Below are 26483 nucleotides of genomic sequence, written 5' to 3'. Positions count from 1 at the left end.
GTAAAAAGACCATTTATTAACCCACTGCTAACATGACATAACACTCTGACTGTTGAGCAGGGATTCACTGAGATGCCCTGCTGGCATAACACAGTCATCCCATCATCAGTTATTTATATAGCGCCACTAATTCCACAGTACTGTACAGAGAACTCATTCACATCAGTCCCTGCCCCATTGGAGCTTACAGTCTAAATCCCCTAACATACACACATAGACAGACAGAGAGACAGAGAGAGAGACTAAGGTCAATTTTGATAGCAGCTAAATAACATACCAGTATGTTTTTGAAGTGTGGAAGGAAACTGAAGCACCCGGAGGAAACCCAGGCAAACACAGGGAGAACATACAAACTCCTCACAGATAAGGCCATGGTCGGGAATCTAACTCATGACCCCACTTGCTCTGAGGCAGAGGTGCTAACCACTGAGCCAACGTGCTGCCCAAGGTAACAAGACGACAATCTGGTTTTTACCTTAAAAGCCGCAAGACGAACAAATATTTCAACCTTACCAGCTAAACCCCCTATTGTTATGGGGGAGCAGAGGTTTACCAGCAAGGCTACGCATTGTAAGACTGCACAATGACGGGAGTGGGCAGGAGTTGGTAAGTTATGTGGGTGATAGAGGGGGCGACTCATCTCTCGCAAGACAAATACAGAATACTAATAATACAAATATACATGTATTATATATCAAATTTTCACGAACTAAACAGCCATCATTTGTTATGGGGCAATTAGGAGCTCTATACTCATATGCACACAGTGCTGGTAACGAGCTTTGCAGCATGTCTGTGAATGATACAATGAAAGGATGATCTACTACACTGCGGAACAGTAGCTGAAGACAGGATTTGTTGTGATTTCTGAGCCTCTACTAATTACGACAGACCCATAGGGACACAGTCCTAGCAGAGTCCTTAGAGAGAACGCCACACGTGAACACAACGCAGCACACACGTGTATAGAAGCAGAGGTGCGAATGAACGCTCCAAGATCTTCCACAGCACGTTTGACAGAGGTCACCACAGAGTAAGTAAACTGGCAGAATATTCACGGACTGGCCCTGAAGTACAAGCAGCTCCGTATTTATAGAAACAGCTGAAACATTTCCATTAAGACAGATTCCTCCAGGTTGCTAGGAGGCAGACTGCAGTCCTGTTAATATTCCACGGGCCTGGCCAGACATCCAGAACTAATACCAAGTTGTGTTACAATCTGAAAATTCACAAATGGTTCTCATTTCATCCTCAATCAAACCAAACGATGGCTGGAACCAAAACAAATACTACAGAGGGACTGAGCGTTTAAAACTACAACTGTACTGTGCAATGCTACTAAAATGTGCCGTACCCGACTTCTATAACACAATATCCAGGCATTGCTCTAGGACTCCGGCAGAATACTGATGTAACCTGGCCTTGGATAATATGTGCACCGTTGGGGCTGTTGTGAAATCACAGAAGTGCGTCCAGTTGTATAGAACTGAGCGACTATCTGTGAAACAAAATACAGAGTGACATAATAGTGCACCTGCTGACAGCTGGGCCTGAGTGGAGGACATTACCCAGCCATGGGTAAAATGATGCACTAAACCAGTGTTTCTTAATCCTGCTCCTCAGGGACCCCTTACAGTGCATGTTTTCCATATCTCCTTGCTTTAGCACAGGTGTACTCATTACTGACTGATACAATGTAACAGAGCCACAGGTGGTAAAATTATGTCACTCCTACCCTGAAAAACCTGCAGACCGCTGGAGACACGGACAGTATCTGGAAGCAGTGTAGATATGTTTCTTGCAGGGCTATTGAGGGGATAGACCAACAGGTTATAGGCCGTCCTTAGTGGCGAATCTTTCGGGTGTGTAAGACAGACACATTGGGGTAAATGTATTAAGCTGAGTGTTTTTTATCGAGTTTGAAAAGTGGAGATGTTGCCTATAGCAAACAATCAGATTCTAGCTGTCATTTTGTAGAATGTACTAAATAAATGATAGCTAGAATCTGATTTTTCAAACCCACCGAAAAACTCTCAGCTTGATACATTTACCCCATTGGGTCCAAACCTTCGAACCATCGTCATCACCTACATGAGATGTAAGTCCATTAACCTGTGGCGTTGGGAGGTGTACCAGTACATCCAACGACCATTACAATAATTCGTTTTTATTGTTGCTCTTCAAAAAATAATCCCCCAACATTGTGGTTAATCTCTGAAGTTTCACATTAATATTGGACCATAGTATTAATTGGTAGTGTAGAGAGTACGATACTTTGATTATTGATTCAATTGTAAACTCTATAATGACTTCCTAATAATACAAACTAATCTTATGTTATTTAGGGCTTACACTGTTTTATAATAAGCTCAGAATAAAAAATAAAACAAAACAATAGACGGGCTCCAAACGTAAGATAAGTGAGTACAAGCGATTCAGCGACACGTTATATAGCAGCAGTGAAACGGTTAACACACGACTAACATACAAGACACGGATGGATATGGTTATGTCTTTTACGGCTCTCGAGGTCCCTATTTGAAAATACTGTTAATGACGCCTGTTAAAAGCAGCAAGGAAGCTTAACCACAGACCTCAAACATAAAACAGAGGTTCTGCATTTAACTGCTAAGTGACTACACAACAGCTACACAAAGAGAATCAAACCCTTAAGTCTAATGTCAGGACGTTAAACATACCGGGACTGGGGACCAGCACTGGTACAGCAGATCTAAACATTCTGAACACAACTGGATGAATAATAGACATTACCGTCTACAAAAACATAACATATTTGCCGGAAGGTGCAGGAATTCCAGACAGAAGATTTCAAAATACACTAAAACAATTATTTAGACTCATCTACCAGTCTAATTAAAAAGATATGCAGTAATGTGAAAGACCTTTACGATGGTGATAGAATGTCTGCGTGCAAAGCTTTCTATTCAGCAAAGTTACCATTGCTTGACTTCTCTTCCCCATATTATCTTTAGCTTTTGACAGTTTTCTCCTGGCAATCTTAGTGGATGACTGATAATCCTCCCGCAATTCAAAAGCTAGGGGACGTGGCTTAATGACAAGGAATATGCAACATTATTGGGGGGAGCGGAATTACCGAATCCAAGACGGACCGAAATTATTACAGAGACAAAGAGGTAACAGACAAACTGCGCTCACAGCACGAACAGCGGGAACATATAAAACTATGTCTGGCATATGCATTACACTCTGGGCTAGATAGAACAAAGCAAATTACATGTTTCAGATTACAGTTCCTTTAAACAACAGCGCATCTCATCTTGCAAAGAAAGCTAAAATAATGAATAAGATTCACAATTGAAATTATTAAAATTTTCTCTAAGGAAAATACAGATTGACAATTTATCATCATTTGGACTGATCCCAAGACCCCGCCTCTACCTCTTTTCAGGTCTCGCTGGGAGCGGTCAATATTCCTCTCCCCGCCCATTATGGGAGGCGGTAACTTAAGAAAGGGTTTGAGTGACAGACAGAAATCATTCTAATGTCAAAACAGTGACAAGTGAGACAGAACTGTACTTTAAGGAAATAGTAAGGAAACTTCGCCAGATGCAGCAACTGCGGAGCCCTCCTGGGGTAACCAGGCTCTCCCTGGCCTGTTACGGCGGCACAGTTTGGGCCGTAAAGATTGTTAGCAGGACAGGTGTTCATGATTTCATTCCTCCCCCACTGATTCAAGTGTATTCATAAAACCTGTCCTGTTACCGCACCAGAGCCCGGCTCCCATGAGCTACTGCAAAGAACCTGATTGGATAATAATATCAGACATCAACATGTGCACACTCAGAAGCTGGATGATATTATACAGACACACAGGAATAATGGGCAGCATTGGTGTAGCCATCTATAATGCACGGCTAATCTGACTTATTCAAGGTTTGGTTAAAGAACGTGTTGGTTTTTTTTTAAAGATAATGAGAGTCTGTTTTAATATTCAAGCCTGACCAATGTCTGTGATCCCCACGGCCACCGAAAATAGCCGTCACTTAAACCTTGTCATCAACCAACACAGTCATCCATTTATTCTGGGTGTAAGGCTCACAGGGCGTCTTCAGATCAAACCGATAAAGAATGTGAGACAATCAGTGGTATATAGAGACACAGTGTACTACACACTGATGGTTCATCCTATAGCACAGCAAGTATTAGACACATCTTCAAGCATTCTCTGAAAACCCCTCTTCAGACAAGCTTATAATATTCCTCTACCACCATCTTACTCTCCCTAGGTTACCCTTTTACCACCCTCTACACAGCTAACACAAGACAACAACCCTCTGACCAACATTGTGTGTGACTGATCACACAGCCCACTCAATACTTTTACCTTTGCATTCTAGCTGGTCCAATGTGCAATATGATGTACCACGTGCCCTGTGTATCAAACTCTCATTGTCCTATAGATTGTAAGCTTGCGAGCAGGGTCCTCTTACCTCTCTGTATGTATTACCCAGTATTGTATTATTGTTTGTTCCTAATTGTAAAGCGCTACGGAATCTGCTGGCGCTATATAAATAAATGATGATGATGAATGGTATAGAGAGTCATAGTACAGTATTATTCCAGCTAATTATTAATCCTGTCACAAAATATACATTGGGCAGTGCTCTATAAGGTCCCAATATAAATTTGAGCTCCGCTCAGTATTCATCCTGTTGCATACAATAAAATAGGTAGTGGTATATAAAGTCACAGTACAACATGGACTCTGTTCATGATCCTGCTTGAGAATATGAGATTGGTATATAGTGTTACAGTGTAGCACATACATCCCCAATTGTATAAAACCAGCAACATTACATTTATTGTCAGTGGTTTAAGAATATTACAAATCTGCGACCAACCGCCAACACGGAGGACCTACCGACAGGGGATCCCGCGGGCACTATACACTTCTTCTCAACTCTGTTCGCCAATGTCGAATTCTGATTTTTATGGACCCCCTCTTGTATTAACTCCTGGACTTTGAGGTCATTAATCTTCGGGAAGGGCAGGATGTGGACGCGGAGGTGTGATCCCTCCGTCGGCTTTGGGACTTTCTGGAATGCCATGTGGGGGTTGGGATTTTCCTAAACGAAAACATGAGGCCCATAGATATTAATAAGACTGTGCAAGAGTAACTGGACACAGAAACTGACATCATAAACAGTCTAATAAAAGGTATATGGGAAATAGAGACAAGTTTCACATCAACCACTCATTTAATTCAATCTCTCCTTATTGAAAATATATATACACAATACAATGTTTATGACTTGTAAATGACAATAAACACTTCTTCATAATAAACACGTGTACTGTGGTATGTGGAACAAAGCTGGAAACCAAAACGGAACCAAACATAAATAGCGAGGTAATAAGGGAGGGGGGATGTGGAGGATTGCACGGGACCAGAGGCAAGGGACGGGACGGGAGCAAAGGCAAGGGACGGGACGGGAGCAAAGGCAAGGGACGGGACGGGAGCAAAGGCAAGGGACGGGACGGGAGCAAAGGCAAGGGACGGGACGGGAGCAAAGGCAAGGGACGGGACGGGAGCAAAGGCAAGGGACGGGACGGGAGCAAAGGCAAGGGACGGGACGGGACCAAAGGCAAGGGACGGGAGGGGAGTATATAGGGAAGGGGAAAGAAACTTATAAGTTCTATACGCATAGATATTACTGATCTTCATTACTCCCTAACAAAGTTTTAGACATATATTTTGACTCTCATTCCATAGGGAATGCACAACAGACCTTTTCAACCTGCCTCACATGTTGGTGCATTTGGTTGGTCACCTTCCTTAACCCCAACTCATGTGCTGAATCTTCTGCTTTATAAAGTGATTTGTTAGAATCTTTAAAATCTAGCCATCTGCAAAACTCCTCAGCAGTCTCCCGCTGCCAGTAATCAATTGCAACAGACCACTCACTGAAAGCTGGAGGAGAGGGTGATCTCCGTCAGATAGGCAATACCTCTCTTACCGCGTTGCCAGTATATTTCACTAGTATCTTTCTTGTAAGCACCGAGTGAATTTTAGTCAGTAACAGGAGAAAATGAAGAGAAATGTCCTAAGTGATGAAGAACCCTAAATATTTAGGTTGGGAGGAATACCACGAAAAGGAGAAGGTCTGTTTCAGACCCCCTATCACCTAGGATGACATAGAATAAAGTTGACATCTTTTAAATAATTTAATTTAAAATTGGAGAATTGCCCAAATCTATGCAATTCAGCTGTCAGGTTGGGGACAGAGACCAGCGTGTAGTAATCACTGCCAGGAAATCTGCAAACAACTATCTCACATCAACAGTTCTTAAAGGAAAAGCATGAGGTGGAAACATCATCAGGATTCTGTATACTTTTATGCCCGGTGTTCTGTCCAATTTCCTTTAAGTGTCCCTGTTGCAGATCATGTTTTTGGACAGAGCCATCATCAGACATTGTGAAGGTACTGCACTGAGGAGGTAGGGCGTAATAAAGCAATATTATTTTGTATTGCAATAAAAATTTGACACCGCTGGACTCTCTGGGCGAAATGTATGTAGTTAAAAGACAAAACTAAATATCCAAATGGACAGTGTCTTAGATACAAAACACCGACACAACAACTAACGTAATGTGGTAGTGAAAACACAAAACATTAAACAATGCAAGATGGAAACATTTTAAAAGTTCCACATTGTACTATTGATTAGCAACCCTCCTTGTATCAAGCACCCATGGCAACACTTATTGTATACTTTGTTTCCATGGTTACAGATGCAACTAAAGGAGACTCAGCATCCGCCATGTCTGAGTTTCCAACTGCTGATTTCAGGATGAAGTCCTATATCAAGTTTATCAACGGTTATTCCAGTGAGTTGTGGAACCTATCATAATTTATTTAATTAGACAAGATCATTGTTTCTATCAATTTTCGCTTGAGTTAATCTTTACCTAAGTCTGTCTTATGAATAAAGATACTAAAAGTATATTTTCTCTTTTCTGGGAATGTCTGACTATTACAAATAGCTAGTTTAATAGATATTGGCTCTTTTCATGGCGGGAGCACGGGCTGGTTAATGACATTAATATAGGACCTGGTGAAAAAGTGTTGTCTTAAGAATTACAAAGGGCCCTGAATTATATTGGATAGAAACACAGAACGCTGTGATTGTAGAACACATTCCTGAGAAGTAAAACAAACTCGTTGTTCGTGATCTGTGCGGTACATGTTGATGTGATGCTAATGACTGTATTGTGTGGATAAAGTAAGGGGATTAACATGCGATGGGTCTTATACACATCCTGTCCATGCTGCCAACAAAACTTGTTTCTATGTAACGAAAAGGTCACAAAATATAAAAAGAACGGATGCCGCGTTCATCTAAATCAGCCATAGACGTTACGGGGAGAATAACCGTGCCAACGGCTGCCAGGAAATCCATTCATAGTACCTCTGACGGCAATAGATGCCCAAACCGGATCTGGATGAACATTTCTCATCTCTTGAACCCCAGGGGTGCACCGGGGAAGATCTGCTATATACGTCCCTCAAACTCACATTTTATAATTGACAGTGGTAAAAACTTGTACGAATTCAGTTTTTAAAATGACTTTTCTTTAACAAAAATTGTCCTTTAATAACAGACCTAGCGTAGAATAAACGAAAGCCGCCTGTGAAGATGTAAAACTATAACCCTGATAAATCGCAGCCCACAAAGATGATAAAGACAGAGCTGAACATCTCACATTTTTGAAGAGTTGTTCTGCAAGCTCCTTGACGCGTTTCAGGATCTCTTGGGCGTCACAGTGTTCTTCATCTTTAATTCGTTCAACTTCAAAGGAAACCAGCTGTGTGGAGAAAATGTAATAATCTTATCGTGAAGCACACACTGCGCCGGCTCTATGTAACAGCCCATCACACGTCACACACTGCGCCGGCCCTATGTAACAGACCATCACACACTGCGCCGGCCATATGTAACAGCCCATCACACGTCACACACTGCGCCGGCCCTATGTAACAGCCCATCACACGTCACACACTGCGCCGGCCCTATGTAACAGCCCATCACACGTCACACACTGCGCCGGCCCTATGTAACAGACCATCACACACTGCGCCGGCCATATGTAACAGCCCATCACACGTCACACACTGCGCCGGCCCTATGTAACAGACCATCACACTTCACACTAACAGGATATTGTCATCCGGATTATTTCATTTACATTTAATAAAAGTCCTAATGGGGCACAAATAGCAAAGCTTCCCTTTGGTACTAAAGTCCAATAAATATCTTTTCCATTTATGGGTATTACGTGAGGGGGGAGGAGACATTTTGCATTTTGTTAACATTTTTTAATGAGGTTCCAAACTCCTAAATTTAATCTGCAAAATCAAATGTTTACAGGGATATCAAATATGCAAACTTTATTAGATGATTGGCCTATATTTTGGGTCATAATAAAATGTATATGTATATTTTTTTCAACAATTCTATTTTTAATTTATTTGGAAAACAGGATTGGTAAAGTATGTGTAAACATGCAATACCATAAGTTTAGCCTGAAAAGCTCCCCCAGTGGTAAAGCATATATTTACATGCTTTACCACTGGGGGAGCTTTACAGGTTCATTGCAGACCTTAATCTCAGCCAGAGGCCACAATTAAGACCATTGAGCGCCAAAATTTTAGCCAATGGCAAGACAATATACTGTGGGCAGCACGGTGGCTCAGTGGTTAGCACTTCTACCTCTCAGCGCTGGGGTCATGAGACCAATTCCCGACCTTGGCCTTATCTGTGTGAGTTTGTATGTTTGTATCTCCCTGTGTTTGCGTGGGTTTACTCCCACACTCCTAAAACATACTAGTAGGTTAAATGGCTGCTATTAAACTGCCCTTAGTCTCTCTCTCTCAGTCTGTGTAGGGGATTTAGACTGTAAGTTCCTATGGGGCAGGGACTGACGTAAATGAGTTCTCTGTACAGCGCTGCAGAATGAGTGGCGCTATATAAATAGACGATGATGATAATGATCTTACGGCAGAGCCACTAATAGAATTAAAAATATTTATGAAGCACAAAATGCACAAATGTAGAACATGGTCCTTCGCATTTCAGAAATTTTGAATTAGCCTGGCAATAACTTGGTTTGTAACTTGCTGGGAAATTACAAAACTTATCACTCTAATCCAAAAGTTAAAGAATATCTTAATTTTTAAAGTTTTTTTTTACTCTACTTTCTAAAGTGACGGACATTTGACCCACCCAAAAAAAAAAAATGTGAAGATTTGATTTTAATAAAACATCCCTGTTTTGCGTTCTTACTAGGTGCCTATATTTAGGGGCACATGTATTAAAACTGGAGCTCAGGTACCTGTGCAAAAAATGAAATTGTTGGTTAGATACTCTCTCTCTCAGGGTGTATCTTACTGGTATTATTTGACTACAAATTAGTAAGGCAACAAAGCACAGAATGCGTAAAATGACTGGTTCATATACGGATATTACCCTAGCTGAACGAGGTCACTGTAGTGGTAAATTGGCATCTAAAATTTTTAATTATAGTATGAACTTTGCTTTAAATTTAGAGATAACATTGTATACTTATGTGGGCACAGTCATTATGGCTATATTCTGTATGTCCTTGGTGTTACAGGCGGTGTTCTTACACCTTGATTTCCCCCATGGCAGCGCCACTTTAACAGATTCTATTTTACACTAATAACTTTTTACAAACTATAATTAGCCCTAAAAAGTGAGTAGCTCCAACAATTGGATCCGGATGTCTGTACTGTTCCAATCTGTTTATTTACAGCTCTCTGTGTTTGTTATAGTCTAGAAACAGAGAGCGAGATCAAACCACAGTTATTATTTGCTCTGGTAATAGAATATGCTTAGGACAGATCGCAGCGCTCAATTTGGCAACTATTTCAGAAGCGATTGCACAGACCGCTCCAAAAGAGCCGGCCTGAAACCAATTAGTAACAATTTAACATAAAAGCGCCTAATGGAAATCAGTTTTATTAATGAGAGGTGAATAATGACTGAAAAACAACATCCGAAGCGGAACATTCTCATAGCCAGAAAAACAACAGCAGCTTATGTAAAGTAAATGTTTCTTTCCTGTTCCACAATGCCAGCTACTTACTCCCCCCTCCTCTCTAATACAGCTCTGTATTAACGGATTAAAAACCTGGACAGAAAGTTAGGGTTCAGATTTGGGGATTTCAGGACCCTGCAAAATACAACTTTGTTGTAAAGTTGATTAAAGAGACAATGACTTAATTTTGACAGCTATTTGGTGAGGGTCCTTCCCTCCCACCTGTACCTTGTATCCAGCAATGCTCCAAGCGGTCACTGAGGACCATGGAAAACTGTAGGTCAGTCATATAATTCAATATATAGGTTGGACGGGCAGGTGCCTCCTTCACCATAAACCTGCAGACATTGAGCTTTGGTGCTGAATACCTGATAATGGGAAGGGAGGGCTGAGGGTGGCTAGGAGGGGTGTCCCAAAGTGGACAAGGATGATCTCTGGGAAAACTGTATCCCAAAAGTTATTTATTGGCGAACACATCTCAGCAAGTGAACCCTGTACCCTTTTCTACGATACCCGGTACCGCAACATTGTGGATTTCTGTGTGCACAGAAATCCGCGATGTTGCGTTACCGTAATGGCACTTAATTGGTGCAGCCGCACATACTCGCGGACGCAAATCGTAATTGAATATACCCCTAAAAGTAATAAGTCATGGGATCCATGTTTGTAATGCACCTGAATCACCACCATGAGTAAGTCACTAATCTTTTATTCCTGCATCTGGCAGTAGGGGGCGACACAATGAGAGCAATCACCAGATCACAGGGGTAGAACATTTTGTTTCTGTACGTTATTGTGAGCCCTATACACAAAACACAGGACTACAGTGTAGGCATGCGATATACCTCATCGAAGAGATCGCAGGGCCGGTACGGAGGGCCCCGTTCTGACACAAAGCCTGCAAATGCCATTCCATTCAGCACTTTAGTGAGGAAATCGTTCTCTATCAGGCCTCGCTGGCCCAGGAAAGCTGCCTGTAGAGACAGATAAAAACGTTCAGTACAAATCCATACATCATCTGGTTATACAGAAACAAGAGGCTTTCCAGCTGATGGATGTTAGGGGAGACTGCAACACCACGCTGTTACACCTCCAGGATTGTGTCTGGGGGATCACTGACCTGCTCAATATCCCCCACCCGTCTGTACTGCTCAACCTCAACACAACTTACATTTACAGTAATGGTGTTAGATTACTATTGTGCAATGCTATAACCGCCACAAAGTCATTTAAAGATGGACTTCCTGACAATCTGGGTGATGAACACCATCTAAACCTGCAGAAGCACTGGGGTCTGATGTCCAGGACACCCTTCGTTTGAGGGAAGCACCCCCCTCTGCCAACGACCCTGCAGGGCTCACAGCACAGAATATAAACTACTGCAGTTTACTGAGCAGCCACATTGACCAGCAGCCGTTTAGTTAAACCCCATCACTTAGCCCTGGAGAATTAAGGATTGTATTTTCCCCCCAACTATAATTAACAAGGCTTCAATACCGGGATGATATTTATTATCAGAGATTTTTTTCCATAATTCTGAACACCATACCTAAAATATGCCAAATTATATTTAACAAACTCTGCTGTCTTTCGTTCCCCCATGTTATTTTTTAGCAGTGCTCCTCACAGTGTCCAAGGAGACACACAGTGATCACTTCTATGTGTATTCAATATTATCTTATTACAAACAATGTAGACGTAATATCAAATATTCAAGTAAAGGAACACTTGGGAAACAGTGATCATAATATGGTCTCATTTGAAATTAGTTTCCAGAAACAACAGTATAAGGGATCAACTAGGACTTTAAACTTTAAAAAGGCAAATTTTAATATGCTAAAGGAGTCTATAAAGAGCATAGACTGGGACAAAGCCTTTGAAGGAAAAAATACAGAAGAAATGTGGGCTGTCTTTAAAATGTTGTTGGAAACATACACGTATAAATTCATTCCTATGGGAAATAAATGTAAAAGAATTAAGTCTAAACCAATGTGGCTAAATAAAAAGGTAAGGGAAGAAATGCAAAGGAAGAAGCGGGCATTTAAATTGTTTAAGTCTGAAGGGTCAAAGGAGTCCTTCCATAGGTACAAGGAATGTAATAAAACATGCAAAAAGGAAATTAGATTGGCTAAATTAGAAAATGAAAGGCACGTTGCAAAAGAAAGTAAGACAAACCCCAAAAAGTTTTTTAAGTATATAAATGGCAAAAGGATTAAAAAAGATAATATAGGACCCCTAAGAAGTGAGATGGGTGAATTGATAAATGATACTAAGGAAAAAGCAGAGATATTAAACACGTTCTTTTCTTCAGTATTTACCAGAGAGGAACAAATGGCAGGAGTAATACATAAAAATGGAAATGAAACCATGCCATTAATTAATACTTGGTTGTCAGAGGAAGAAGTCCAAAGGCGACTGAAGAATATTAAGATAAATAAAGCTCCAGGTCCAGATAGCATACACCCAAGGGTCCTTATGGAGTTAAACTCGGAAATAGCTAGACCGCTATTCTTAATTTTCAGAGATTCAATCTCATCAGGCTCATTACCAAGGGATTGGCGAATAGCAGATGTGGTGCCGTTGTTTAAAAAGGGGACGAGATCACAACCAGAGAATTATAGACCTGTAAGCCTGACATCAATAGTGGGGAAACTACTGGAAGGTATTTTAAGGGACAGTATTCAGGATTACTTGGTACGCAATAAAATTATTAGTGGGAATCAACATGGATTTGTGAGGGATAGGTCATGTCAAACTAATCTAATTAGTTTCTACGAGGAAGTTAGTGGGAACTTAGACCAGGGCAGGACAGTAGATGTGGTCTACTTAGATTTTGCAAAGGCCTTTGATACAGTGCCACACAAGAGGTTGGTTTACAAAATAAGGGAACTGGGTCTAGAAATCAAAATTTGTACTTGGATCGAAAACTGGTTAGAGAATAGGGAACAGAGAGTTGTGATAAATGGAACATTTTCTAATTGGTCAAAGGTCTTAAGTGGAGTACCTCAAGGTTCCATGCTGGGACCACTCCTTTTTAATATATTTATTAATGACCTTGGTGATGGTTTAGAGAGTAAAGTTTCTATTTTTGCAGATTACACTAAACTCTGTAAGGTAATAAAATCAGAGCAAGATGTAGCTTCTCTACAGAGGGACTTAAATAAACTGGAGGATTGGGCGGCTAAATGGAATATGAGGTTTAACACAGATAAATGTAAGGTTATGCATTCAGGGATCAAAAACAAGAACGCAATCTATAAATTAAATGGAATTAATTTGGGAGAATCTATAATGGAAAAGGATTTGGGAGTGCTCGTAGACAGTAGACTTAGCAATAGTGCTCAATGTCAAGCAGCAGCTGCAAGGGCAAACAAAGTATTGGCATGCATAAAAAGGGGCATAGATGCAAGGGAAGACAGTGTAATTTTGCCACTGTATAAATCGTTGGTAAGACCTCATCTTGAATATGCAGTACAGTTCTGGGCACCACTCTATAAAAAGGATAATTTGGAACTAGAAAGGGTTCAGAGAAGGGCGACAAAATTGATAAAGGGTATGGAGTCATTAAGTTATGCGGAAAGGTTAGCCAGTTTAGGCATGTTTACTTTAGAAAAGAGGCGTCTAAGGGGAGATATGATTACTATGTACAAATACATTAGGGGTCAATACACAGAGCTTTCATGGGAACTTTTTACCTCAAGGACCATACACAGGACACGTGGTCATCCCCTAAGGTTAGAGGAGAGGAAATTTCACAACCAGCAAAGGAAGGGGTTCTTTACAGTAAAGGCAGTCAAGATATGGAATTCATTGCCAGGGAAGGTTGTGATGGCAGATTCAATAGATATGTTTAAGAAAGGGTTAGACAAATTTTTAGCGGAAAGGTGTATCCAGGGATACGACCGTTAATTTAAAATAAAGGATAGTAGTGGATATAGGGTAAAAATTGGATTGCAATATTGAGTCTGGGGGGATTTTCAAAATTGAAACAGATGGGCGGTTGCCTACTCTGGATTAATTTCAAATATAAGTGCAGGATCGCAGGAGATCCAAAATAGGTTGAACTTGATGGACTGGTGTCTTTTTTCAACCTCATCAACTATGTTACTATGTTACGTCTTTTGGAATCATCTGGATAACTGATTTCTGGATAAAACATCTTGTACTTTTGAGCCACATGTACAAGTTAGAGCCACAGATTTCTAATCCTGTGGAATCAATATCCTATAGCGGCAATATCTGAAGAACAAGGTCCTTGAGGGTTCACTGTGTAAAGGGTCATACAATATCCTAGACCATTGGGTGACAAGATCGACGTCATATCTAGCCCGCTGATTAAGCAGATACTACGTCAGTAGAACTCTGTATACTATTGCTAAAAAGGCCATTATAATACCTCTATATCACACTGCAAATTAACTCCAAAAAGTTTTGCTTTTAGATCTTCACCTTCCTCTTCCCCAATGCCTCTGGCACTTTATGCAAATGAGGTACAGACATTGACAGCTCACAGTCAGATCGGCTGTTACCTTGTGGAAGTGAATGACCGGCTCTGCGTGTATTCTGATCAGCTGAAGGCAGGAACGGTATCCCTGAAATATCTGGGCAAACAATCGGAGGAAGACGGCGCGCACTTCTTTATCCTGCGGAGAGAACGCAGCATTCACCATAACTGTCTACGAACCTACTTTGTTACTGATAAAACAGATGTCATTGCTTCCTATCTATGAACGGTGTCACAAGTCATCCCTGTTCCTCCATACAAATAAATGATACTTATTAGTATAATAAATCCCATGTAGCAGGGGCCTAGGAATAAAGTAGATCATCCCTACAATATTGCACGGAATTATGACAGGTTAGTGAGGTTGAGTTTATTTTCACAGGATTGGGAAAAAACGATCAAAGGCCACTGTGAGATGGAGAGAGACCGTAAGGCGGTACATACTACTATATTACTGCAGCATGCCAAAAGTAACTTTCAGACTTTAATTTCAAATTCAAGACATGTGCTAGTTCTGGACTTTACCTGGAAGCTAAGGATCAATTTCCTTGTTAAAAATCCTTAACCGTCCACTTTTGTTTAATTAATTACACATTAATGTATTCAAGTGTATTTTACAATTATATGTTTTTTTTTAATTCTTTCTACAAGCCCGTATCCAATCCTCATACAGAGCGACCCCATCATCCGTCCAAGTTGTGGCTGTTCACCAGGGCTTTGGAAGCCACAACATTGAGGGAAGGGCTGTATAAGTAGAGCACAAAGGCGTGCAGCCTGGGACAATATAATTATGAAGCACATACAAGTGCAGGGAATAGCAGGGGCCTGGGTCCTTTTCTACACAAAACTTAGTGACTAAAATATGAAAACACAAACAAGAATAACCCATACTTGCCAACTCTCCCTGAATGTCAGGGAGACTCCCTGAAATAGGGGTGATCTCCCTCACTCCCTGAAGAGTCTGGCATTCTCCCTGATGCTGAGCCAGCACAAGACGTGGTTGGCTTCGCCATCTGTGGCATGATGACACAGTACAGAAATTGTGTCCTATGTCCATGTATTGATGCCTATGGAAGTTGCCATTTTCATGAAGACCAGGATTTAATCAAAGACTGACAGGTAAAACAACATGACTTCAGTAATGGAGACAGAAATGTAAAATACACTTCAGTTGCCTACTCTCCCGGAATGTCCGGGAGACTCCCGCATTTCTGGGAGACCTTCCCGGCTCCCAGGAGTGCAGGGCAACCTCCCGGTTATTGCCCCTGCAATAGATAAGTGACGGGGCTTAATGATGCAAATATTGCGTCATCTTAGCTCCGCGCCCTCTGTAATTGGCCAAATTGTGATAACCGTTTAGGGGACGAGGCCAAAATGATGCGATTTGTCAAGCCCCACCCCTGCACGCCCACCTCTCCCCTGGGATCTCCCTGAAGCCAACGAGCAAAAGTTGGCAACTATGGAATAACCACCATCTACAAAGCCCAGCACTTTCTAAGCATTTCCAGCGTAAACCGTATTCAATACTGAAAAAAATCCCTTAGTGACTTAAACACGTCAAGTCCACAAAAGCTGAACATGTGATATAACGTCCTGGAAAAAGTTTCTTACCAGCATCTTTACATGAGACGAAGACGTGCGCAGTGGTGGAAAGGCGTGATCTGCAACTTCCAGATCCGGGTGCAGAACCTGGAAGAGAAAAAAAACGACTTAGGAACTTCCGGTCACAGAAGGATCTATAATATATAAACATATGACTCTATAACGCAGCATTGGATACAGAGATCGGGGTTCTGGGATCAGTTGAATATTTCCTCTAAACATATTGTATGGATCATTGGATTTTACCCTAACAAAAAGAAAATTGAACACTATTGGTACGGAATTAGTTGGCAATTAGGTTTTCCACATAATGGTTTTCATTCCATAATTTTTTACACCATATGTAGCAAATACTGCGGTCTTTACCCTCCCAGTTGTATTGCTCAACAGAGCTCCTCACAGTGACTTGGCGATCACGTCTATGTGTATTACACATTATTTCCAATCATCTTCCCGGGTAATGGAACGTTACACAGACTGGTATAAGCCCACACATACTAATACATGATGGGACAGACAGTCCGAGCCGAGACTCACCAGGGACAGCGCGGTCTGGGCCTGGTTGAGGAGCGGTTCCGGCAGCTGAGACAAGTGGATACATTCAGGTATTTTTATGGTGCCTCCATCCAGATCTGCTATAATCACATCAAGCTGAAATGAAAGAAGAGAAGAAGATTGTAGTATTCCTTTCCGCAAAGCCAGATAACAACCCAAACAACGTCATAGTGGCTTCCGATCTGATCCCAGATATTCTTAGGATAAAACACTCGTTAATTTCTCTGCAGCCGGCTGCCCTGCTAGGAGGGAGGAGCCTCTCTAACTAAGCAGACACAGAGTGACTGACAACTGGACAGACTTGCTCTGCAGAAATACGCAAGGTGGATTGGTTGTTTAACACACAGGAGCACAGGCAAGCGATGCCTCTGCTTTTTGATCCCCTCAGGACATTGTCCGTGTGGGAGGCGCTTCAGCTGTAATGGAATTGTGGCGGTAATTAATAAGGCAGCAGGGGAAGGTCAAGGTTACAAATGAACCTTGTATTTTACCTTCACGGTTCAGATCTGAAAAATTACAAATTTGGGGAGATTTAGTAGCAGTTTAATTATTATAATATCTTGCTGGGCATAAGCTACAGATTTATAGATTCAGACAAGGGGATCTGACAAGTGAATTATAGTTGCATCCAACCTTTCACAAAACTTTAGCCAAAATCTGTCAAATTGAAAAACTATGATATATAACAAAATAAATATCAAGAGGCGCGCAGGGCAACACCAGAAAGTCTACACTTATCATTATACAGAATGAGGCCACCTTAACCCCTGCTACTCACAGTACACAAGGTAGACCCCCACCTCACGGATGTCACTGGACAGGGGTACTGGCCATTAAATTCAGGATTTTGGCACCTGTCTCAGAATTTGCTCCCTGCCAGATGATGGGACAGGACTCCCGGTGAAACTCTGGATAAAACCAGTTCTTAGAGCGCGTGAAACATATGGAACTCATAAGACTTTCCATGCCCCACTGCTACCACTGTCAACATAGCTTGTACATGTAACATTGGAACAACACGCATAAATCAGCACCCGGGCCAGAAAGATCGCTCGCACTACTTAAAGGAGATGTCCGCTGTAGGACATTCTTCTCTTGCCGTTTACCGCTGAAACGTTTCATTCCGTTATTTTGATTTTGTAAAGAATGTTTCCGATCATTCCAGAGAGAAGGTAGTGACATGAGAAATGATAACTGAGACAGAAGGATCGGTTACACTTAGCAGGAGTTAAAAAAAGACACTATACAATGGGGACGGTACGTAGAGTAATAAATCCAGCACTCGGCACCTGTCTAACAGGCAGCTCGCAGCCAGATGATGGGATGAGACTCCTGCAGGAGCTCTGGATAAAACCAGTTCCCGAAACTTAGGAAACATATGGAACGAATAATCTTGCTCAACGGCCCAATGCTACTTTTCATGTCAATACAACTTATACACGTGAAACACAAAATATCAGAACACGGCAACTAAATGTGCAACATGAAACCTTGACAAAATAGGTGATTAACCGCCCCCCACGTCGCCAGGGTGCCGTGATAACCAGATTTATGTCGTAGAGACGTTGGTCGCCCTCTTACCAGGTCATGGAGCTCCGAGCAGAAGATGGAATGGACCCCAATAATAAATGGTGTGGGGGAGCTGAGGACCTCCAGTAGCTGCGCTGGAAGGATGGGAATGTAGGGGTAACTGGAAAACAAACTTGTGTTAGGAAGAAGAATGGCCGTACAACTGCTGTTTAAGACATAACAACCAATGGAAGATTGTACGTTCAATCCCAAGATCTAGGGCAGGGATCGGCAACCTGTTACACCTCAGGGGCCAAATGGGCAACCCTCTAAGCTTCAACTGGGCCGAACGGGACCCTTAATCTCAGTAGTAAGATAAAATGATAAAATTAATCAAAGAAAGAGACATATCTGTAATAACATATCAGCAGGTATTTTAAACAACTGTTACACACTATAAGAAACATGATAATGCAGGAAGAGCTGGGGGCAGTGGGGGAAGGCTCGGAGGGTTGACTGGTGCCCATCCATGATCTGGGGGTATCCAATTACAGCAGACACACGGCTACACAATACGTTCATGCGGAAACCCAGTCAGTGAGGTTGACTGATGACTACACAATGTCAGGTTACCGTCATTGGACGACTGAATTTCCCGTTGACAACTGAACATTTTGGACACATACAAGCTGCAATGTGGGGCCAGTATATTCTAAAAAGATGGGTCATTGTAATCTATTCATGAGAAATAACACTGACTGCATCAATTAAAGATGAGAATTATCCAGTTCAAGGGTCATTGTCACGGTTAGACCATGGTCATAAGATATGACCATGGTCATAAGATATGACCATGGTCATAAGATATGACCATGGTCATAAGATATGACCATGGTCATAATCCCACCGCAAACACCACCAGTCCTAATCACATAGTGATCCGGACTGTCAATCATTTTTAGCTCTATACAGGCAGTAACTTGTGGCCGATTTCATTGACTTGCGTTATCCATGTCACATTGACACAGCTGGGGGCAGATTTTTTAGGAAAAACACCTGCCCTTCTATCTCACCTATACTTCAGAGGGTACATTAGGGCCTCGAGGGCCCGGCAGGCATCGCTGAGACGCTGGAAGCTGGAGGAGTGAAACAAGACTTTGTTTTCCGTCAGGACCGCACACAGGAGGCTGAGAACGTTCTGGATTCCTGAGGAAAATAAGAAGACAACAGTTTTCAGAACAAAATGTGATATTCAATCTATCTGCAAAAAATAAATAGATAAGGGAAAAGGGAATATATTGGAATACACGTTGGAAAATCTGTGTCACGTTGCCTTGCCGGTCGTTGGAGCGCCTTCAGGCAAGTTTCTCATTCTCTATTGCCCAATACTTTTATTTATTTTTAATGCCAGTGGAAAAAACTTCTGTGCTAAACACATTTTTCGGATCACATTTACTACAGATAAGCCATTAGTACAAAGAACCTTATATTCTTCCATATTTCCACGTATTACCACGAGCAGGAGTAGGACAAAGTACAACGGTAAAAGCATACATAGCTCATAACAGAATATCGCCCCCTACTGTCCAAACCTTCATGAAAAACTGTATGCGCTTGGCATTACCATACTATAACTTTGCAGACAGCCTCACACATTAAATGACTCTATAAATGAATATATAATGAAAACAGATTCTACTCTTCCTTCCGCTACCACGAGCATGAACGGCCTCACAATGGAACAGCCAGATGCAGTGAAATATTACTCCCATCCAGAGGCGGAACTACGACATGTGGGCCCCGATACAGGGAAGCGAGGAGGGGGAAACCGGGGGCCCACAGCTCACTAGTACCCAGTACAGCGGGTCCAGAAATCACCTACAGAAACCAGCAGCTGGTTTGTACTTGTGTGTGTTCTCTTCCACTGATCTTTATATCCCGTAATAACAGCAAATGTTTACTGGGTCCTGCCTAACGTGTGGTAATTATGCCTTATTATTAAAAATGTTTATATTTTACGGTTTACTAATATATTGCTGGTGATCCCTATGGATCTGTCAGAGTTTTCTCTCAAGGTACTTGCACTACAGGTAAGAAGATCGCTGGATCGCTGGTTACAGCATGAAGCTTTCACTATCAATATCAAGGGGATCCAGTCTCTACCTTCCAGGGATGGTCCCATGTTTGAAGATATCCCTCTGGAGATGTCTCTGACCAATCACATCATCCTATTCCTCTGTTTCTATTTCAGCTTGTTGTATGCCATTCATAACATATATCCTGGGCTGTATAAACTTACATGAATTGCTGATATTTATAAAAGCAATACTGTTAAATGCTCTGACCAAATTCAGTAAAGAAGTGAAAAAAAAATTACTGGGATTTGCAGTGCTCCAACATCCACCGAGATAATATCGCTTGTGTGATGCAGCGCTCAGCAACAAATTCTCTGCGGTAAGTATTCTACGATGTCTTGTAGACCAATAATATTCCTAACAAACTGAATTTTTAGCATCCATGATATAAATATTATTAACATGTCACACAGTGGAAAAAAACAAGTATTTCATAGTTATTTTTTCTAAAGTTTGCAGAGCACCAGCATTAGGCATCAGCTATCAGTAAACACATGGATGTAATGCATCTCTGTCAACTATACTACTCAGTTATTGTTACATCAATTAATTCACATTCTACTTGTGAAGCTGGGTACACACCGACAATATTACTTCAGATGCCATTTCTGTAACTATTTTACTGATGACTACAAGTCCCGATGACCAGCAGATTCATGTGTACACACCTACATGATTTACCTCCAGATCTGTGATCTTCATCTCTCATAACCATCTGCTGAATAGATGGTGACTCTGTACACTGTACAGATATCTGCCTACACTGCTGGTGGTGAGTGTGTACACTGTACAGATATCTGCCTACACTGCTGGTGGTGAGTGTGTACACTGTACAGATATCTGCCTACACTGCTGGTGGTGAGTGTGTACACACTGCCACATTTACCCGACATCGTTCCATCGTTGATCGTGATTTTTAGACACTTTAGAAAACCAAATCAACAGCGCAATGTACTTTGGTACGATAAAACATGACCGTGGGAGCGTACACACTAATGCAATGATCAAACGGTTGTTTATCGTGTGATCTGCACAATAATTACATCGGTGTGAACCCAGCTTAACATTTTCTGAGACAAATCTGCAACATTTACCACCAGGGGAAGAGTTATATCTGATTGCATTCATGGACAGAACATATTGTGCATCACTGTCTGTGGAGCAGGAGATCAGTAGCGGATATGGGAGTGCTGGACCTTGTAGTGCCATTTGAAAGCCGATGGGATACACCCTGGTAAGTTCTCTCTCCATCTCTATCATCATAAATACGTGATCCAATATAGGGAATCTCGAGGTTCATAGTTAGGGCTACCCGATAGCCGAAACACTGTCAGGTGCCGGGGATGGGGGGTTAGAATATGTTTACAAAAGTTTGTAACTAAGAATTCTGCATATTAGATACAAAACAGACTAGCAGTGCTTGGTTTCGATAAAAGCGCCACGGTCTTGCAGATTATCGCAGCGCAGCACATTTTTATCTTGCATTAGACTGTTTATGTGATAAAATCATATCACAACTCTCAGGTAAAGTATAGGTCTGTGACATGTAGTTCGTAGATTGTCCCAGCGGAGATTTGAGAGCTTGGTGTACTCTGTACGAGATGCTACTGCTACTCCGTGTTCTGTTTCTGATTGCTGAGGAATTCCACGAGTAAGCAACATCTAAAAATAGCAAATCACTGCCCTTTCCACTAATTCATTTAGAATTTTAAACATTTCAAGGGAAAACAATAAAAAAAAAAAAATTAAACTAAATAAATTGCTGTGTACGAACCACAAGGACATTAATATGATTATCTTTCAGCTTGAGATTAGATGATTCAGCAAATGCATTTTATGAAGTGCACATTTAAACCTCGTCTTCCTGGGGTTATTACGGGAATGAAAACAAGTAACAGATAGAGATGGGGTAAACAATGAACCCAGGTTTGTCACACTGTAAATATTACAGCATTTATCTTACACTTCCTCCTCCCCTGCACACAAGATTAAACATGTCTGCTTTCAGCAAGGGGATGGGACAGACAGAACACAAGCTGCACAGGTTCAGTTTAGTAGTTTATAACAAAAAAAATTATATTCTAGGTGCTGTAACACTAGATTTTTAGTATAAAAGGTAGATAAGTATCCAATTGTCCTGCAGCTGAATAGAACCTGAGGGTTCTCACTAAGAATCAACCAAAAAACACACATATCAGCGATGGAATACTGGAACTAACCTACTATTAACTGCATCCACAATATTGTAATGTATAAACCACAATGTTTATTAACAAATAAAGTTATTAAAAACAGTGCACTGTTTACATATACCACATGTGCAATAAATAAAAGGTCAGATCCCTCACATTAAACCAGTATCAAAATGACATCCATGATGATATAGACAAATAATCTGTTGATGCTTTAAGGAATATTCCTATCATGCAGTTCCTAATTGTATAATGACATATGATCTAAGCTCTAACTTAGCATGTATAAAAACAATAATAAAAAATATATATAAATAGTGACAAGATCGAGATGTTAAAAAATAGTTGCATATGCATTTGTCCGCACAAGTGGTATATGTAAACAGTGCACTGTTTTTAATAATTTTATTTGTTAATAAACATTGTGGTTTATACATTACAATATTGCAGATTCAGTTAATAGTAGGTTAGTTCCAGTATTCCAGCGCTGATATTTGTCTTTTTCAGTACAGTAGTTTAACACATCAGTTATATAAAATGTATAACTTCGCTAATTAATACACAGGCTTCAGTATATATTTATGATATAATAATAATTAACACTTGGGGTAAATTTATCAAGCTGTGGGTTTGAAAAAGTGGAGATGTTGCCAATAGCAACCAATCAGATTCTAGCTGTCATTTTGTAGAATGTACTAAATAAATGATGACTGGAATCTGACTGGTTGCCATAGGCAACATCTCCACTTTTTCAAACCTGCATCTTGATAAATTTACCCCTTGGTCTGTAAAGAGGACTTGTTGCTACCTCTGTTAGCCCCATGACGGACTTCACGGCTCTGTTAAGTAGGCTGTTTAGCTAAGCAATAGACCCAAACATGCATGGTCAACACCCCAGCGGTCAGCGTGCTAACTACGGACAGTGGTTCCATGCATCATGTCACCATTGGCCCCCAGAGATCGGGCTGGCTAGATACAGACAGATCACGGATCAGTGTGCAGCTAGCAGCTTTGCATCTATCCCTCTCCCGGAGAAGCAGAGACTGTTCTGCCGCAGATCATCCAATCAGAGCCCTGTAGAGTCCACTCAGTATACACAACTGTCCAGACCTTACACTAAACCTGTACCAAGCGCAGGCATAATAGAAAGAGAAATTAGATAGACTCCAGCACTTTAAACTGTAGCGCTCCCTCGCTCTCCAAAATTTTCCACTTCAAAAGACGTGTGTTTATATTGGGATAACATTGGTACAGAATTGTATAAATTCATAATGAAGAACAGCTTGAGGTTTTTTTTGTTTTCTTTTAAAGAGTCTGATCTAATTACTAGTGTGTTGCGCTCATTATAAAAACAAGAGCTTTGTGTTGCGTTAGGAACCAGATTGCAGAATTTTCAGCCAGTGGAAATGGAAACGCACAATTCTTTAATAGGACATAAAAGTGGGTTCAACGCCTTTCTTACAAGAAACAGTTCAGCGATCTGGACTCTATTCTGCATTTCTCTGGATCAACACATCTAGAACTTCCAATGTGAAGTCATTGTGCATTTTTCCAATCTTACAGATTTGCTCGAACCTCTTTGGATATTAAATTTTCCCATTTCCTCTAAGAATCAAATCTCATAATTTACCACAACCATTTTGCTAGGAACAGCGGAAACAGCCCGTACGCTGTCTTTGTGGGTACAAGCAGACCATCAAATGGACTGCAGGAAAATGTAGCGATAAATTCATAATACGTTCACATTCCTATTAAGAGATCATATGGAATGCAAGGATATAAGCAAAAATTTTACATGTATTTGTGTGTCTGCATTGTGTCATTTTAACGCAACTGGAAATATCTCAAACATGACAGCCAAGCAGAGATCTCTCCCGGTTGGATTAGGATGATGTACACACATCCTGTCAATAGTCCAGAATAAACTGCAGATACAGACTTCCTCATATTTTTTCATGAATAAAATCCTTATGTAGAATACTGAAAAACATCCTTAGATTGCAAACACATCAATCTCTCTTTCCTGTTGTTTCTTGGGGCTTGGAGATAAACACACTACCGCGCAGACAAACAACCCTTATAGAACGGAGGCGGTGAAGTGTTTGTGTGGGAAGTTGTCTCCCCAACTTGCATTAGTTACATCCCGAGTCGGACTATTTTTAAATGAACATATCTGTTGTCGATGGCAGGTCAACTGGATGAAGAGCCCCATTCTAAACTCATAAAATAAAATCTTTAAAATGTGTTTGCATAATTACAATAAAAAGCAGACAATATGTGATTACATAAGTAAAGGTCTTCCCTAATTTAGTACTTTGATAAGTCTCTACTACCTTTGCACATCGGGATGCTGTAGTTTTCATCCAATCATCTCCATCAGGCTGTGTATGAACTGCAATCATTCCACAGGATCTCCATGGGACTGAGGTTTGTCCCTTGACTGCTCCACTCCAGGATATTGGGCTGTTTTTGTAAGTCACCCCACTGTGGCTTTTGCTCTAAGCTTAGGGTCACTGTTCTACTGGAATATAAGACTTCTCCCAAGTTTTCCATATTGCCACCTCTCTGTTGTACCATAGACAGATCCTCCCATATAGGTGACTAAAGACTAACTGTGTCAGAGTTGCCGTAGGCTTCTTTGTTGGCCTCTCAAACAAGTGCTATTGCACATGGATGCTCTTCGGACTACGGTCTGTTTTAGACAAATCCACAGCTGTGCCAAATTCTCTTCATTTCTGCTTTCAAATCTTATGTTCTCCTTGTGATTAGTGCTTTTTACTGACCTCTTATCAGGTTCTAAATAAAGCCCTCAAGGCTCCGACCTCAGCCCTCTTCTCACTATACACTACGTACCTGGGCAATCTCAACTCTTCCTTTGGTCTCCAGTACCAGCTCTACGCCAACGATTCTCAACTCTTCTCCCGACCCCCCCCCCCCCCCCCCCCATCCCTCCATCCCTCCTCTCGTGTCTCAGGTTGCCTTTCTGCCATCTCCTCCTGGATACCTTCACGTTTTCTCAAAATCAACATTGCTAAAACTGAACTAATCGTTTTCACTACTTCTGAATTCTCACCCAGCCTTGATCTATCCATCACCGTTAACAACTCCACCATCTCTGCTGTTCCCCAAATTGGCTCCCTTTCCCCTACAGAATCCTCTTTAAGCTCCTTACTGTCACTTACAAGGCCCTCTCCCACTCCACTGCCCCTTATATCTCTAACCTCCTCTCCATCCACCCTCCTGCCTGTTCCCTGCAATCGGCCAATCATAGACACCTTTCCTCCACACTGATCACTTCATCCCACGCCAGAATTCAAGACTTATCCCGTGCTGCCCCCTCCATTGGAACAACCTGCCTCCCCCCATCCATCTGTCCCCTAATTATGGCTCCTTCAAACGGGCTCCCAAAACCCATCTGCTCCTCACGGCCTACCATCCATCCGCATAACCTTCTCCTTTCCTCCCACTCCCTCTATCCTCATGTGTTTGATCCCCTCTACTGACTCCTCCTGTTCCTGTTGTGTTGTCTTCCCGTCCCTTAGTATGTAAGCTCCTATGAGCAGGACATTCTTCCCTTCTGCCTCAATTCCATTTCTTCCTCTCCTACTCCACTGTACCTATTTTACTCAGCGATAGAAGTTTGTTATAATTGTTTTACCCTGTACTGTGACACCCTGGTATACTGTCTGTCCGGTTAATCTGTATTTTGTATGACGTTGCGGATAACTTGTGGCGCCATATAAATAAATAACAATAACGACATATAAATCAGGAGGATGACGAAATGTGGTCCTGCATATAAAACCACCACTTTAACATTAATAATAGAAATAATCTTGCAACACCAATAACTCATTTTTATTACGATATATAACATTTTTCAT

General features: G+C 41.3%; 1 protein-coding gene across 4 annotated transcripts in view; it reads right to left on the bottom strand.

Annotated features, from left to right (window-relative positions):
- SBF2 (SET binding factor 2) overlaps positions 1 to 26483 on the bottom strand; it is a 244048-nt gene that overhangs the window by 86680 nt on the left and 130885 nt on the right. For all 4 annotated transcript variants that reach the window (XM_075188497.1, XM_075188498.1, XM_075188499.1 and 1 more), the window contains exons 7-14: positions 19346 to 19478; positions 18345 to 18453; positions 16746 to 16859; positions 16218 to 16295; positions 14632 to 14745; positions 10948 to 11076; positions 7748 to 7849; positions 4904 to 5108 (exon numbers count right to left, since the gene is read on the bottom strand). In XM_075188497.1, coding sequence (XP_075044598.1) covers positions 4904 to 5108; positions 7748 to 7849; positions 10948 to 11076; positions 14632 to 14745; positions 16218 to 16295; positions 16746 to 16859; positions 18345 to 18453; positions 19346 to 19478 — 984 coding nt within the window. The remainder of the gene's footprint in view (positions 1 to 4903; positions 5109 to 7747; positions 7850 to 10947; positions 11077 to 14631; positions 14746 to 16217; positions 16296 to 16745; positions 16860 to 18344; positions 18454 to 19345; positions 19479 to 26483) is intronic.

Source organism: Mixophyes fleayi, chromosome 10 (assembly GCF_038048845.1).
Source record: "Mixophyes fleayi isolate aMixFle1 chromosome 10, aMixFle1.hap1, whole genome shotgun sequence".
NCBI lineage: Eukaryota > Metazoa > Chordata > Amphibia > Anura > Limnodynastidae > Mixophyes > Mixophyes fleayi.
Note: the sequence above shows the minus strand (reverse complement) of the source record. Positions and strands in the feature narration are given on the sequence as shown.